This window comes from Tyto alba, unplaced genomic scaffold (genome assembly GCF_018691265.1).
Source record: "Tyto alba isolate M040663 unplaced genomic scaffold, T.alba_DEE_v4.0 Super-Scaffold_6, whole genome shotgun sequence".
NCBI classification, from domain to species: domain Eukaryota; kingdom Metazoa; phylum Chordata; class Aves; order Strigiformes; family Tytonidae; genus Tyto; species Tyto alba.
Genome location: NW_024881327.1, coordinates 26,935,492 through 26,951,335, shown reverse-complemented (window position 1 = coordinate 26,951,335; position 15,844 = coordinate 26,935,492). Strand labels below are relative to the sequence as shown.

Sequence of the window (15,844 nt, the reverse complement as noted above, 5' to 3'; positions counted from 1 at the left end):
AAATGCAATTCATCTCAATATAAAGGAAAACAAAACCGAAAAATAAGAATACAGAAGAGATGATCATCTCCATTCTAGACTTTCTGCAGATGAAAGCAGTCAAAACATATAAAAATCTTCCTAGCAATAATAACGATTTGGTGAGAAACCAAAACCAAGCATTGATTAGAAGACATATTTTAGCGAGGTTCTCCTTGACATCATCACTTTTCTCAGGTTTAAAAGAAAACATTTGCTTAAAAATCAAATATCATCTTTTTAAAAAAGCACTATATATAAGCACGAAGTCATAAGGTCTTTGAAATTTGAAAGCAGTTTAGGTAGGGACTAGGGTAACCCTACTAAACTTTACTGCTTACAAGTCATGAAGATTTTCACTAAAATATATTAGAAGAAAAGATTACTGTCTTGTCTACAGAAAATCAAGCACTTGCTGCTTTAGAACTTCATACTATTCTGCATCAAGAAAGCTATTTGTTCAAGAACTTGCAGTTAATGGAACTGGCTATTCACATGTATATTCATACAATGAGTAGTATGTAGTCATTTAAGCAAAAGATTTTTGTTTCTACATAGGTCATGTCTGTCACCCTCTCTCCAGTTGCTCTGCGCATATTACAGTAAGGGCTGGATCATACCCTTTGTATGCTCTAAAACCAGTTTCTAATCATTAAACAATGACAGGGCACCTAGGAAGACACAAAGATGGACATAATGTGCATGTAAATACATTTATTGATAAAAAGTCATCCCTTCTGCACTTTGTTTGCCTAACTGCAGATTCGCATTACAGGCAGAACTTACAAACCTTCCTTTAGATAATGTTTAATACTAAATTGATTGAAGGATTCTCTTGAGTGGTGTATCTATGTTCAGTGGCCCACTGAAGGTCTTTAGCAGAGGAAAATATCCTTATCAGAAAAACACCTATCTTGTCTGGAGTACAAGTGTGAGAGGCTCCCCAAGCATTACAGGAGTCACCACAGACTCTCTTCAAGACCAAAACTTTGGCATCCCTCCTGACATCTGAATCACTGGCAAAGCATACTCTACTCAACCTGTAATCCTAAACAACCTATTCCATTTCCCTTTTCTTTCACACTGATAGAAAATTTAGGTAGTGAGAGAGCATGAACTAAAGATTTTCTGTAAAACACAAACACATAAGAGTTTGATGCTTTTAACACCGTTCTCTGAATCTCTGTTCCTGCAGTATAGGAATATCATTTTGGATGATTCATCAGAGAAGGATAGGCAGCTCTTTTGTTTTACTGTTATTTTTTTCCTCTATCATAAACGTGCCATACAAAACCACATAAACAGAAATCTCCTACAAATTATTTGCAAACTGGACCATAGTCCTTGCTTTACTTAGTACAGACAGCCATTTAATTTTCATGTACATATATGTAAGAGACACAAACTACTTAAATATTTGAAACATGAAATTTGCTTGTCTGCTTCATGTTTCAAACCATTTCTTACAATAATCCTTTTCTCCTCTCAAAAAATGTGAGAAAAAAATGCTACTACTTGAAGCCAAACTCTATCCTCTTGTCCATACACCAATGATAATTTTATATTAACAGAAATTGTGTGACATCATCTAGCACTATACTGTAAGGCCAAGCAAAATTACATACCATTTCTAGTTTTTTTTTTTTTAAATGTGCCATTTAATCTTGTCATTCAATGATTTCACATTGTATTTCAAAGATGTTTAAGCAGACAAAAGATACTGAACACAAATAAAATGTTATTTTTTACAGTTTTGCTTTTCGCAGTACATCAGCAGCTTTGACTTAGTGGATCCTTAGTGTGAACTGAGATAATGCAGGCACATAAAGAAAAGACAAGGAGAGGCCAAAGGCTTTATGCAACTGAAGGTATAATTACAGCCTTGCTCATCATATATATGCTTCAGTTTTTAATGCAAAAATTTGAAGATTATCAAAACTGACATTAAAAGCAAAAGATTAAGAGAAGTCTGCCAAAGGAAAAGAACTTACCTGTTTTAGAACCTCTATTAAAACTAAACAAAAAATGAAATCTACAGCTAAGTCCCTCCTTTCAAGTAGATAATCTCTTTCACGTTGTTGGTCATCCCTAAAATAAGAAAGTAAGAACACATGTATCATACACAAGACTGAACATAAATATTGCAGAGAAGGGCTATATAGGTCTTTCCTGCAATCATCGTTGCAGGCGTATATAAAAAATGGATGGTTGGAAATACTTTGTGGTTTGGTGCAGCACCAGCATCTTGCCCACTCCTGAAAGGACCTGCCAACAACCAAAACAATTCAAAAAGGGACAAACTAGCTGGAAATTATCAGTGTCCAACTTCCTTCTGTATATCAACCCCAAAACCATTAAGTTACTCTGTGCATATAATTTATGTGAGTTAAATATACCATCTCAAGGAAGCCCATGCTCTTTCTACACAGATTGAGGTAGTGACACGTCCAAATACAAAATACTTGTCAAAAAGTACAAAGCACACATTTTCTTACAAGAAAGCACACAACAATCAAACACACTTTTGCAAGGAAAACTCTTACCCCTTTGATTTTGTGCTAGATCGAGGTCTGTATTCATAAGACTCATCTTCTGTTCCATTTTGACGCCTGTACCAGTCAAACAAGGTGCGTAACAAGGAAGGGAGACAGTGCTCTGCTACTGAGCTCATAGAGCTTATCAACTGAAAAAAAAGTAAGAAAAATAGTTTAGCATGATAAAGCAGTCCAAAAATCCTAGAATTATAATAATTCCTTCAAATTGTTTTTTAATATTAAAAAACATATATAATTTTAGAAAGTAGAAACTTTACGTATTGTTTTCACCTAGGACAATTAATGTAAATATAATGCACTGAGACAATTATGACAAATTTAAGCAGAAAAAGTATTCTGAAGCTAATGGGGATCACAGAATCCTAAATTTATACAGATAGCCCATATAAAATCATTGCAAAAACAGCAGAGATTTTAGGATGTCCCTGAATGTTAACATATGTATATCTGAAGTGTATGCACCTTTACATTACAAATGACAGATAAGAGGTAACCTTCCTAAACTGAGCAAGTATGTAATCTTCAAAAACATGCTTCTTTGGTTATTATACAAGCAAAAATAAAAGCATTTACACATTCTACTCTACTTTTAATACATCCGACTGGTCTAGATCTCAAGCTATATTTACTTTCAGCATAACTCCCATATCTACCGTTCTCTTTCAGAAAACCCATGAGTTGTAAACTTATCTGTGAAACGGTGGCAACAGAATCCACTACAGAAGAAAGACTTTAAGATAGTATGAAATGTAAATTCTCTAGGCTTCCTTAAACTTTAACAGAACACAACAGAGAAGAATAACTGGAGAAAGACAGCATAAAGCAGCTGTAAACTCCCTGCCAAGAGGGAGCAGGGAGCAATCCCATCCCCAAAACACTGGTTGGAAAAGGAGAGTTGCCATGTTGCTCATTGATGCCACGTATTAACTACCTCTTGCATCTTTCAAATAAGATGTTTCAATAGAAGCATGCTATAATTTACCTATTTCACTATTAGGAAAACCAAGATCATCAGTGCCTTTATTTCTTTGTCCTCATTTGAAGCATCTTGTTTTTTCAGGTTTGGGGAAGGTTAACCATATGGAAACCTCAGGAGGATCTCTTTCAACCACCTGAATACTCAGCTTGTTAACCAATCAACTATTCAAGTCACAATAATTAAGTGGTATTTTTGAATCTCTGAAAAATCCTCTAATTACATGAACAAGCAGAGAAACTTCCTCAAAATAAGTAAAATCATAATCTCATTCTATAAATTCATAAAATTTTAAATCCCAGTATGCAATACAAACAATTGGAAGAGGAACTAGGTGTCATTAAGAACTTTTTACTAGAATAATGAGGTGGTTTTTTCTTATAATCTGTCAGTAGGACACTTACTAAAAAGGGATTCAATAGAAAAACTACAGATGCCTGCTGCAGGAGGGGCATGTATGTTGAATTAAATGCACAAAAAGATGAAGGCAGTTATTGCAGTCACCACAAACCCATACGAAGCCTTTTTAATGGAGAAAAGAAAGAGGAGCTAGAAATACTCTGTAGGTTTGCTATAATGCCTTGCATCTCAGAAGAAAGGCTAAATTTTGAGAACACCTTCGTACTTATACTAATAAAAGTTGAAATCTTTATGACTTCTTTTGGACACCTGTAAGCCTTTTCCTTGTGCACCAATATCCATACAAAACAAATACCTGGTCAGTCAACCAACATACATCTGATTTCTAGAAGTGAATAGCAAAAATCAGCTCAATTGTACCACTTTAAAGTTACATTGTGATTTCAAATGAAGCAGTGCATGATCAAAGGAACGTGTACAAATTAAGATGTTGCTCAAGAGAATTTTCGGATGTGGTAGAGGTCTAACAAACTTCCTTGTGAAAAAAAAAAATAGTGAAAACTTCTGAAGAGGGAGAGGAGAAAAGAAAAACTATGAGGAAATTTGAGACACTTATGGGCTACTATTAAAACTATCATCCTTCAGTAAGAGGAAGCATCAGAAAAAAGAACTTGAAAGACTCATTTGTATTGATAAAGCTTCAAAAAATCTACACCGAGATTTCATGTGCAATAAATGTTGCTGTTGCTTGCATCAGCTTGGAGTACTCAAACATCTTTATTGACCTCACTCTGGCCATGAGCAGAAATTACAAGTTAAAATCAGTAATATACTTGGGGGGGGTGGGAGGGCAGATTCAGAAAGGAGAAAGAATGAACCCACCTCATGAGTTACTAAACTGAAGATATAAGACTCCGCATAAAATTGTCAATTTATCTGGTAATCCTTAGAATGCAAGCTAAAGCTAAACTCGATGAAGGAATCTATCACCAACCACAGCAATCCAAAATGCATTTTGCCTTCAGAATTTACTGTCAATTCCCATACCTCAAATAACATAAACACTGGGGAAATACATTAACTTCCATTTCTCTAAAAATAATGATACATTTAATATGTTGCACATAGCTATATTCGTACAGCAACTACACACACAACAGGACAGGAACAGATTAAGCGAACACTTAAGTTACCCTGTGCTGTCAGTGTAAAATGATACCACAAAGCAATTCTACTCTGCTGTCCTTCTGAAATGATGGGTTTATTAGTAGAAGAAAAAGAAGAAAACTGCATATAAAGCTTTACTAAACTTTTTCCTTAGGTTTTCTTGCAAGTTTACATAGTATATTAATACTACTACCATTCATAAACATTCCAGCAGTTTGGCAACTTACATCATCTTCCACAGAAACAAGCTGTATCACATGCATTAAAAAAAATCTGTAATTGGTAAAGTGCTAAACCCAGAAACTGCTGGCTTTATAAAGCATTTTCCTCTTGAAATGAAAAATCAGTTTTACATTATTTATTCCCTGCCAAGTTTTGCATCCTCAACGTTCTAATGAAAAGGCACCGGAATTATCAGGAAGATGAAATCTTTGCTCATATTATATAGCCGCTAAGCAGAACGTGAGCTATGTGCTTACTCATTTTATTTAAAATAATTACCTTACTGCTTGGATAGGTAATTCAAGATCATCTTTATATAAAGAAAACCCTTTTAGAATTAAATTATTCCTAGGTTGCAAGCAGCAATCCAGACAAAAAGAGACCATGTCATGCCCAAGAGGATGGGGCTGCACTAGTCATCATGACACACACTTACATTCCTCAGAATGAAACAGCAAAGTGTGCTCCAGTCTTAAAAGCCATAACATATTGCTAATTGCTGCACTTAACATGCCCAACAGTACGTTGAGAGGTAAGGAGAAAGAGAGAGAAGCAAAATTATACTAAGATGCTAGAGTCCAAATTCCAGCTATGGCCAGAATCCTGATCCTGAAAACATTGCTCAAGCTGTGCCTAATTGTCCTGGTTTGGGCTGAAATAGAGTTAATATTCCTTTTCAGGGACTAGATGAGTGCTGTGTTTTAGATTCAGCATTGGGTTTGGTATGGGAAGAATGCTGATAGCACACTGATGTTTTCAGCTGCTACCGAGACTTCAAGGACTCTCCGACTCCTCATGTTCTGCCCGTGCGCCAGGGCACAGGGAGCAGGGAGGGAGCATGGACAGAGCACCTGACCCTAACTGGCCAGTGAAATATTCCATATCATGGAACGTCATGCTCACTATATAGAGGAGGGGCGGTTGGGAAGGGTCTCTCTCTCTCTTCTCTCTCACTCTCTCGCTTCTGGGATTGAGATTGCGGGATCTTGGTATTTTGGGATGGCTAGCTGGGAACGGGCTGGGTATCGGTCAGCGGGTGGCGAGCAATTATATTGTGCATTGCCTGTTTATATTTTCTATTGCTGTCATTGTTTTCATTTTATTACCATTATTAAACTGTTCCTATCTCAGCCTGCGAGTCTCCCTTTACCCCTCCAATTCCCTCCCCCGTTCCCAGGTGTGGGGGGGGAAGGGTGGGTGATCGGCTGCAGGGTGGTTGGCTGCCGACCAGGCTCAAACCACGACACTAATCATGAACAGGCCTGAACCCCAGAGACACATTTGCTTTCAGTCACTGAGATGGCCAAGATACGCTTCTGCGTGATCATGAAGTTTTGGTGTCTTAGGACAAGAGTAGGAAATTGCCAAGTCTGATTCCTACAACAAACAAAAGAAGAAAAATACAAGCTATTTCAGTTTCAAGCTGTACAAGCAAAAATATTTTAAGAAATGCAATATATGCTCTATAAAAAAATTCCTCTCCGGTAGCTTCTTGATGCACTGGGAATCATAAAGGGAAAGCACTGGTACTAAAATGCTACATTTTTTAACAGTTTAGAAGTGTATCAACATAATTTCCTTCTCATTTTCCAAAGTTTCATCTCTTTTAGCTAAATCTACATTTTTGTTCCAATTAAAACCTCAATGACAACTAAAAGAATTGTACTGTTTGAAAATAAAAAACTACTGATTTTGCACACTGAGATCTAATAGCAGCCCTCTTGGTCTGGTTATGCTTCCAAGAGAAACAACTTATAATCCCAATAAACACCTATTTTACTTTTTCATGATAGGGACAGGCAACACTACATGCCTTCCTCCTCCTTCCTTTTCTCATCTCTTACTGAGCTGAGAGAATGAGTGTTAACTAGATACCTTCTTACTCTCAGAGTCCCTCTTGGGTTTCAATCACGCTCTTTTTATTCATAAAGTACACTTACTAGCTCAGACACCATATCAGTGCAGCTAAAGCCACTTTTTAGACTCGAATTCCTAACTCTGTAAAGATCTCTGGGTGAATGAGGTTGGCCCAACAACAGCTCTAGCTTCCCTGCTGAATGCTGTGGCTGTGCACTCTGGATCCTCCTCTCACCCATACTTCGCCAATCTCTTTTTACTCTGCAATCTTCTGCACTGATGGAGAATTGATCTTCATATGGGCTTCATACATTCAGCAATGAACTGAGAGAAAAAAATCTTAATTCCTTTTGCCAAACAATGTTCAAAATTCCCTAGCTCCACAAGGGAGTCAGTCTGCTCTGACTCTCTAAAGTACCATTAAAATTCAGATCTCAGTGAACCCCAAGTAGATTACAAATAACAAAACAAATAAGTAAGAACTTACACACATACACACACATATACACACAAAATCAAAACGAATTATTTTAAAAGTATTACATTTTCATGAAAACTAGTTTATTTCTATATTACCAGATTTCAAAAGTTACATGCTGTATTTTTTACCTTTCTTCACTCAGCATATTTTTAGAACCTATATGTAATTTAATACATGACTACTAGCGATTCATAAAAAACATCCTTAACTGAAAAAAAAATGTGGCAGTAGGAGGGGAGGCCAGAGCTAGTAGAAAAATTAGTACTATTACTGATTCATAGATTTCCTTAGATCATCCCTATCACGCATATTATTTAGCTAGAAGAACCAGATGATCTTTAAGGTCCCTGTTGGGTTTGTGTGGCAGGGTTTTTGGTAGCAGGGGAGGGAGCTACAGTGGTGAGCCCTTGTGAGGAGCTTCTCGAAGCTCCCCTGGCTCCAAGTCAGACCCACCCCTGGCCAAGGGAGAACCAATTAGTGATGGTGGCTGTGCCTCTGCAATAACATATTTAAGAAGGAGAACCTGGGAGGGGGTTGGGACTTGGGAGGAGGACACCTCTGTGAACACTGACGTAAGTGGAAGGAATGAGAAGGAAGGCAGGGAGGTACGCCACAACATGCAGGGGTGACCCACGCTGGGTCAGTGTGGGAACAGCTGCATCCCGTGGGGAGGACTCACACTGGAGAAGGTTCATGGAGAACTGTCTGCAGTGAGAGAGGAGCCACGTGGAGCAGGGGAGGAATGTACGGTGTTCCTCCCCACCTACCAAGGGAGAAGAAGTGGTGAGCTGACTGTAACCCCCATCCGCTGCCCCCTGCGCCACTGGGGGAGGAGGCAGAGAGATCGGGAGGAAAGCTGGGCCTGGGAAGAAGGGACAGCTGGGGGGAGGTGTTTTCAAGATGTGGTAATGCTTCTCATTGTCCTACTCTGTCTATTAAGTACTGTTGTTGCTAGTGTTCAAATTAAATTTATGTTCTTTTTTCTTCCCCTAACAAGCAAACTAGTCTGTCTTTTGCCCATGACCATAACGAGTGAATCGTCCCTCCCTGTCCTTATCTGGATTCCTGAGACTTTTGCTTTATTTTCTCCTTCCCAGTCCTGAGGGGGAAAGGGTGAGTGAACGGCTGCCTGATGCTCAGTTGCCTCTGGGCTCAAACCATGACAGTCCCTTTCAATCCAAAGCATCCTATGATTCTATGATTTTGGTCAGCTTTAAAACAAAATACTGTAGTTACCGAAGAGTTTATGCCCTATGTCTCCTCACCCATTTTCCTTGCTTATAAAGTAAACTTTCATTTAGGAGATAACGGTCTTACAGCAGGTTAGATTAGAAAACATTAAAAGGCTATGTGAGGGTTTTGGTGTTGGTTTTGGTTTTCTTTGAAAAGAAAATTTCCCTCCTTTGGGAGGAGGGAAAAAGGGCATGGATGGCTATTAACTGAAAAGTAGAGGCAGGTCCACAGATATCACTGCAATGTCTAATATCTATATCTGAGAAATAATGGATAGTATGAAACAGAAATCCAGTTACAGAAGATATGGACAGACACTAAACATCATACAGTAAGATGCTATTCATTAACAGTTAAGAACAGGAACAGGCAATTAATGGGCCTTCATGCAAATGCTGTTTCTCTATCTGAAGAAATTAGTTATGAGATAAAACCATGCCTATACTATAAAAGAATTAGAAATACAAACATGAATAAATTGAGCAGACAGTTATTGCAGGCACTGTTCACTTACAGTAAGTGAAACAGAATAGGTTCACAGTGCAACTATATACTCAGTAAAGGACAAAGTAACATTTTGAAACTACCTTATGACTTCTGCAACAGAATCAAAAAGCCCTCAGTGAAAGCCATGTTACTGAAATTAACACTGTTTGCTTATAAAAGCAGAAACCCAATCACTGAAACAATAAGTGATCTAGGCTGAGGTTACACAAAGCCTGTTAACATGAATAGAAATAAATGAAGTCTTTTTGTCCGCTACCAAATTTCAGCATCTTTCCTCCAGCAGCTCTCACTGTTACTTTCAAATAATTAATCTATTCTAGTAGTTTCTTACTATCATATTCCTACCTGATCAAACTGAAGATCTTCACCTCTCTGAAGAGATCTGGACAAGAGCTTTTCCTGTAAAAAAAAATGAAAAGAAACATCAATTTCACAATGCAATTTACTGTTATCAAAGACAAATTCCTTCAGAACAAACAATGAACCATTTCTGAAGATGTGGAGTGTATTCACAAAATAGAAGAATACAGATCTAAAATAATTTGGTAGCTTAATACTAATAATGTTAAAGACTGACAAACAGAAAATACCAGGCACCTCTCCCAAACAGCAGGGCCTACGGCAGTGTGCTCAGAGATAGCTGGTGGCAGGCGCCAAGTGTAACTTAGAAGGAAAGCCATTCCCATCTGAATTAACAAGCATATTCATGTTCATATAAGGCAGTTACTGTAAGCTACAAGAATAAATTTTGAAATGCCTTCACAAAGGCAGAGACAACTGTTCAATGCATTTCCAATCTGTGCTCTCTGTGAACTGCAATGAAAAATAGCTAGAAAACCTAGTCCAGGAAAAGGAGAATGCCAGTAACAACTTGCTTTACATTTGAAATAACTTTGTAAGGTCCAGAAAAAATGCAATATTAGTAGAATTTAATTATTACATTATTTCATTCCTACCAGTACCATAAGACACACTGCTCTGTTAAAATGAAAATAAAATTATATTCCTGACAAAATAATTTGGTGAGAATTAAAGTATTAAGAAAACAAAACACTCATGAACTGTAATAGTAATTCTTAGTAGTCACAGTGGACAGTACCAAATTCTACAGTTACAAGAAATACAACTTTTATACTGTCTTGATAAGCTATCCTGGAAAGTAAAAAAAGAAGGGGGGGGGAGGAGGAAAAAAAAGCAAAAACCAAACCAAACCAAAAAGCCCACACTAAGTCCCAGGTACTGGCTCTGAGGGTCAATGATTTACAGTAAGCCAAGTGCCACAGTGACAGCTTTAAGGGCATACTACAAAGCAGGAAGATATAAAAAGATGTGATGAGCATTTCTTGCTACTTAAAGAAATTTTAAACTACTTTTCATTTTATTATAACTGAATAGAAAATGTTATCTTTGACAAGGAAAGCAGAAAAAGTACTCAAGTTAATGAGTCAATAGCTCACATTAGATTGCAATAAGCAAACAAAGAGCTTTAATGGAGCAAGTTAAATCAAGCAGTAAACTGAAAAAGCTGTTGACTTTCCTGGTCTGGGATGCAAAAGACAGTGTCTGCAATACTGATAGTCAGTGCTTCTCTCAACAGGTTGTGCCTCAGTTAACACAAAATAACTGCTCAGTAGTTCAGGGAGAGAAAACACCCATGCTGTCACACTGTTGACAAAAATGTTAAAAGTCAATATTGCTTGGCATTTAACACCTAAACGGCTGCAACAGTCAGGCTGTATGTTAAACAGGTACAAACTGGGATTGCATGTACCAAGTCCAAGATTCAAAGTGGCAGTTTATTTTCACTTGTCCTAATCAAAATTTTGAAAATATGAGAAAATTTATGTCATTTTCTGCTATGAATGCAGCTGCATTTGGTGTTCAAAAGGACACAATCTCTGGCAACAATTACAACCTCTGAAAACTTGAATTCAGTGTTGCCCAGGCAAAAAGCATTTGACTACTCTGAAAGTATAACTTGAAATAATATAGGTACTAATTCACAAGTAAGACAATTTTCACTTCTATAATCCAAAGAAATCCACTTAATTGTATAAGAAAACACTGTCATTTATGTATACTTCCAGTGTGTCTAAATAAAAAAAAATATTTTTTAAAAGAAGGTGGTTTCAGAAAAATGCATTTAATATTGTGAAATAGTTTTATTTGTTCATCAGTTGATGTATTAGCCGATTTTATTCCACTGTGTATTCAAAATCAAGGACAAAAAGGTTTCAGATACTGGCAAATAAACACTTTTTTGAATCTTACAAATTCATATAATGCTCCAGAGAGCACTTGCAAATCAGAATTCACTTTTAACTAGAATTCCTCCCTCCCTTTTTTTTTAATAAGGAAATGTCTACTGGCGGTCAATTCGTGTTATCTGTACTATTCTTTTACATACACTGCACAAATAATTGCCATCTTATCTATAAAGCAGAAACACGAAAAATGTTCCACCCTACATAAACATCGTATATTGTTAAATAAGCTGAAGGAAAATAACTAGAAAATTATTTCCCAAGAAGATAGAGAAGTGACTTTCCTGTAAGAAGATGGTAGAAGTCAGGTTTCTTAAGTCTCCTTATGATACAATGCCTCAGCATGCCATGTTTCCATCATGGTACTACAAAACCATTATACAGGTGAACAAACATTGGGTTTATCATACCCATTGCATGTGTCTAAAACTAGAAATAGCTAAATAAAAGAATGATAACAAATCAAAGAGAAGTGAAATAATCTGTAAGTCTTTAGACAAAAAAGTTGAGACCCATATGTCAATAGAGAGCAAACTACTTTTAAGGTAGTTCTGAAAGGTTGGCTTTTGTCCCCCACATTCTGTATTAATTGAGAACTGTACATCAAATGTTGATGTAACATTTCAGATTTTTACTATCAGAACGAATGAAGACATTACAAGTTCATAATCCCCTCTATTATTTTTCCTCAACATTAAAGATGTTAACTACTAAAAGGTAAATATCACTGTAGTTAATGTAACACTGATCAAACAAATGTGACATAACCAAATAATACTCTGTAACCCAGTCATAGGTTTATCGGGACCTCTGAATGACTTGTATGGCTTTAAAATTTATTTTCTTTCAATATCTTCTTCTAACTCTGCTTTGTCATGGCCCCAGTCATCTCACATGACTTACAAAAATCTATCCAACAGCATAAAGTAAAGGTCTGGAAACTTTCACTGAATTAATAATTTAAGATTTATTTTCCTGGCTTCCTGAAGTTCAGTGACAGATGGAAATAATAGGTCTACATTTATCTTTTACAAGTGAACTGAAAAAAAAACAAAACGAAACAAAAAAAAAAAAAAAAAAGACAAACCACACCACCACTACTGAATTAACTAAAGACTAGTTTGCATCCATTGTGTAAAGCAGAAATGTCAACATATGGCAGGCAGCAGAGATCAGGATGTAGACAGGAGGGCATGTGCTGTGCAAACAACTGCGCCCCGGGAAAAAGGTCCCACCCGTTGGCCTCTCTCCAGCATTCACCGGCCTCTGGTGGCCAGCACACCTCAGCAGGGTGGCTCAGGTGAGCACAAAAAAACCTAGTGCCCTCGTTTCTGCCCTCCAAGCCCTAAGTAAGAAAGCGGGTGCGTGGTGCTGCCTCGCCTCCCACAGCCCGAGCGCCCGCAGCCCTGCCCCGGCACCAGAGCCCAGTACGGGAAACACCGCCCTGAAGAGATGCCCTGTGCTACACCTTGCAGACTCCGGGCAAGCTTTTGAAAGCACCTAGGCAAGACTTGCAAAGCATGCAGTGCTAGCCGGAACAATATTCAGCATCTCCAGGATGAAATAAAATCGCTAGCGTTGGCAACAGCCTTAAATACTCGTGCTAGTTTTGACTTAAGCATGAGACTGAAATTTACTAAGTTAGCAGCTTACCTCCTGAACAACTTTGTGGCACCATGTTAAATTCTCTGCTTAAATTCTAACCACCTGTATTGACATGCAGTCTGACAAAATACAAAGTAACTGAATTTGTCACTAATCTTTTGCACTGGGATAGCTTGTTTCACATTTGGGGAAGGCTGGTATCATGCCTCACAGTCATCCTTGGCTCAGCCGAGGAAGAGTGTTTTAAGCTACAATAAACTGTGTCTGAGCCACTTTTCCTTTATATACTACTACAAAAGACATAGAAAAATAGATTTTTTTTTTACAGTTTTTAAATTTAATTTACTCAGTAAAGGATGATCTTCCTTCCTGTGGTTACACTTGCTACTTTAATCATTTATTTTAAGCATTTGCTGATAATCTCTTTCTATAACTCTGGAAACTCTGTGGTATTAAAATTTTGCAAGCAGAGAACTCTTAATTAAATCAGTGAAAGAAAACTACTTTGTTACTCACTGAGTATTTTAAGTAAATTCACGGGCAGAAAAAACATTGTTACTTTTAAAAATCACAAGTCAGTTACTTCCAAATGAAACCCATACATCTACTCAAAATGGTACTGTTCCCTCACCCCCAGGTCCTGTCTTGATCTGAAGTCACTTTTAAAAAATTATTATTATTTTTTAATTAATTTTTGCTCCCGTACTGCATGTTCATCTTCAAGTTTTAAAAAGTGTCTAGCTCCTAACTTGAACTGGCCTGTCTCCAAATTCTTTCAAACAGCTTTATCCAACAGCCTAGCTTCATCTAATGCATTAAAGATTTATGTAACACTATATATATTCTCCACATTATTATTTGTAGCCAAGTCATCCCACAAAATCAAATCACGCTAAAATGATAAAAGGCCTTCCTTTCTTCCATTAAAGCCTTTTCTCCAATCTCAGCCAGTGCCTTTCCAGTGCCCTTTCAGCCTTTTATCTTTCATTTTAAATGTCATACACGAGAACTGAATATTCAGTATTTATATCAAATACTACATACAAAAATAAAACCACTTTTCATTGAAATACTTAAGGATTTCCTTCTACCTCCTTGTGTTACAAAGGTCCAGGTTTTTCCACTTTTCTACAGCTTTTGGCACCCCTTAAATTGCTGGTTTTCTGTAACAGTCCTTCCTTTCCACCAATACAAAATAAGGAATGATGGCTATATGTGTAAATTTATATTTGATTGCATTAAAAAATATTTTGTTTAACGGAATTCAACTTGGCAAATGAACCCAGAGAGAACTGCTAAAGACCTTCGCAAATATATATTACTCTAGTAATACTTATAATTTCTTATTTTATCCCAAAGAATTTTATACATACTGTATACACACAAAACACAAATTTCAGAATCTTATTAATGAAAGATCCTGATTAAGGTGGACTTCATCATAAAACCACCCAACGAGATCTGGGAATGACTCTTCTTTGAGAAGTATGTTATTTCATTAGTTCCACGGGTTTTCTGATTTTTAATCTGGTGAGATGTTTTGATTTTGTATGATTAACAGATTTAAAAACATTTGTTTAATCAACAGTCAACAGTGTGGCAGGGAGACACAGCCCAGGATTGTTGTCAGAGGTTTTATTTAATCTGGTCTAGGGACAAGTTTTGCAGCACAAGTGGGCCTCCAGGGCTATTCTATTTACCTTGCTACCAGTATTCGGTTAGGAGATTTAACTCCAAACTAGCGGTGCCTATAGGAAAAACCCTCTTCAGCTCATCCGAACTGCAGCCAGTCTGTGACATCCTGGGCAAGCTCTACCCTCGCCGCGTGCTCGGCCGATGAAGGGAGAAGCGGCCGAGGGAGCAGCGCTGGCAGCAGCAGGCCCCCGGCCCCCCTGAGTGGAGCTATCTGCTCTTCCCCCCACAGCATCAACGCCCCCGGAGCTCTCAGCTCATTTCTTAGCCATGCACCCATCACCATCTGTGTGCCCCTTTTCCCGCAAAGATTCTGTGTGCTTTCTTATCAAACCCTCCTGAATGACTCTTTTGGATGTCTATAAGGAAACAGACAAGTTAAGTTTTAATTGTAGGCTTGCCTGGTACACACACACACACACATATATATATATAATGTATACTTAAGAGAGTGTAAAGAAATGTTTCATTTTCCTCAGCCTTTGATCTGCTAATGGTTTCAGCTGAAGATGATTCTATCCAGCGACACTACAAAACATGTTTAGCCCCATTTTTCTGTTCTTTTAGATTGCTTCTTAGCAACATTTTTTCCTAAATTTTCAAAACTAGGGCTCAAGTGCTCACATGTGCACTTCTGCACCTGAACATTTTTGCAAGCACCAGTGGCAAACAGAGGCCTTCTGCAAGCTGCAGCGTCTCACCTCCTTAACAAATTTCCAACTTAAAAAAGCCTTTTTTTTTCCCCCCAGAAATTTTCAAGTTTTTTAAAAAAATAATTTATTTCAAGATCATGTGCTCTGGATCACCAACAGAATTTTACATTTTGCCTAATCTGCAATATATGCTGACTACTGTATTCTTCCAGGTGCCAGTCTCATTACTTTGGGAAACAAACCAGATGCATATT

At 37.4% G+C, this 15,844-nt stretch overlaps 1 protein-coding gene across 14 annotated transcripts in view; it reads right to left on the bottom strand.

Moving 5' to 3' along the window:
• Positions 1 to 15,844, bottom strand: part of FRYL (FRY like transcription coactivator) — a 175,317-nt gene that overhangs the window by 88,962 nt on the left and 70,511 nt on the right. For all 14 annotated transcript variants that reach the window (XM_042808023.1, XM_042808021.1, XM_042808022.1 and 11 more), the window contains 3 exons: positions 9,722 to 9,775; positions 2,562 to 2,701; positions 2,010 to 2,106 (listed from right to left, as the gene is read on the bottom strand). In XM_042808023.1, coding sequence (XP_042663957.1) covers positions 2,010 to 2,106; positions 2,562 to 2,701; positions 9,722 to 9,775 — 291 coding nt within the window. The remainder of the gene's footprint in view (positions 1 to 2,009; positions 2,107 to 2,561; positions 2,702 to 9,721; positions 9,776 to 15,844) is intronic.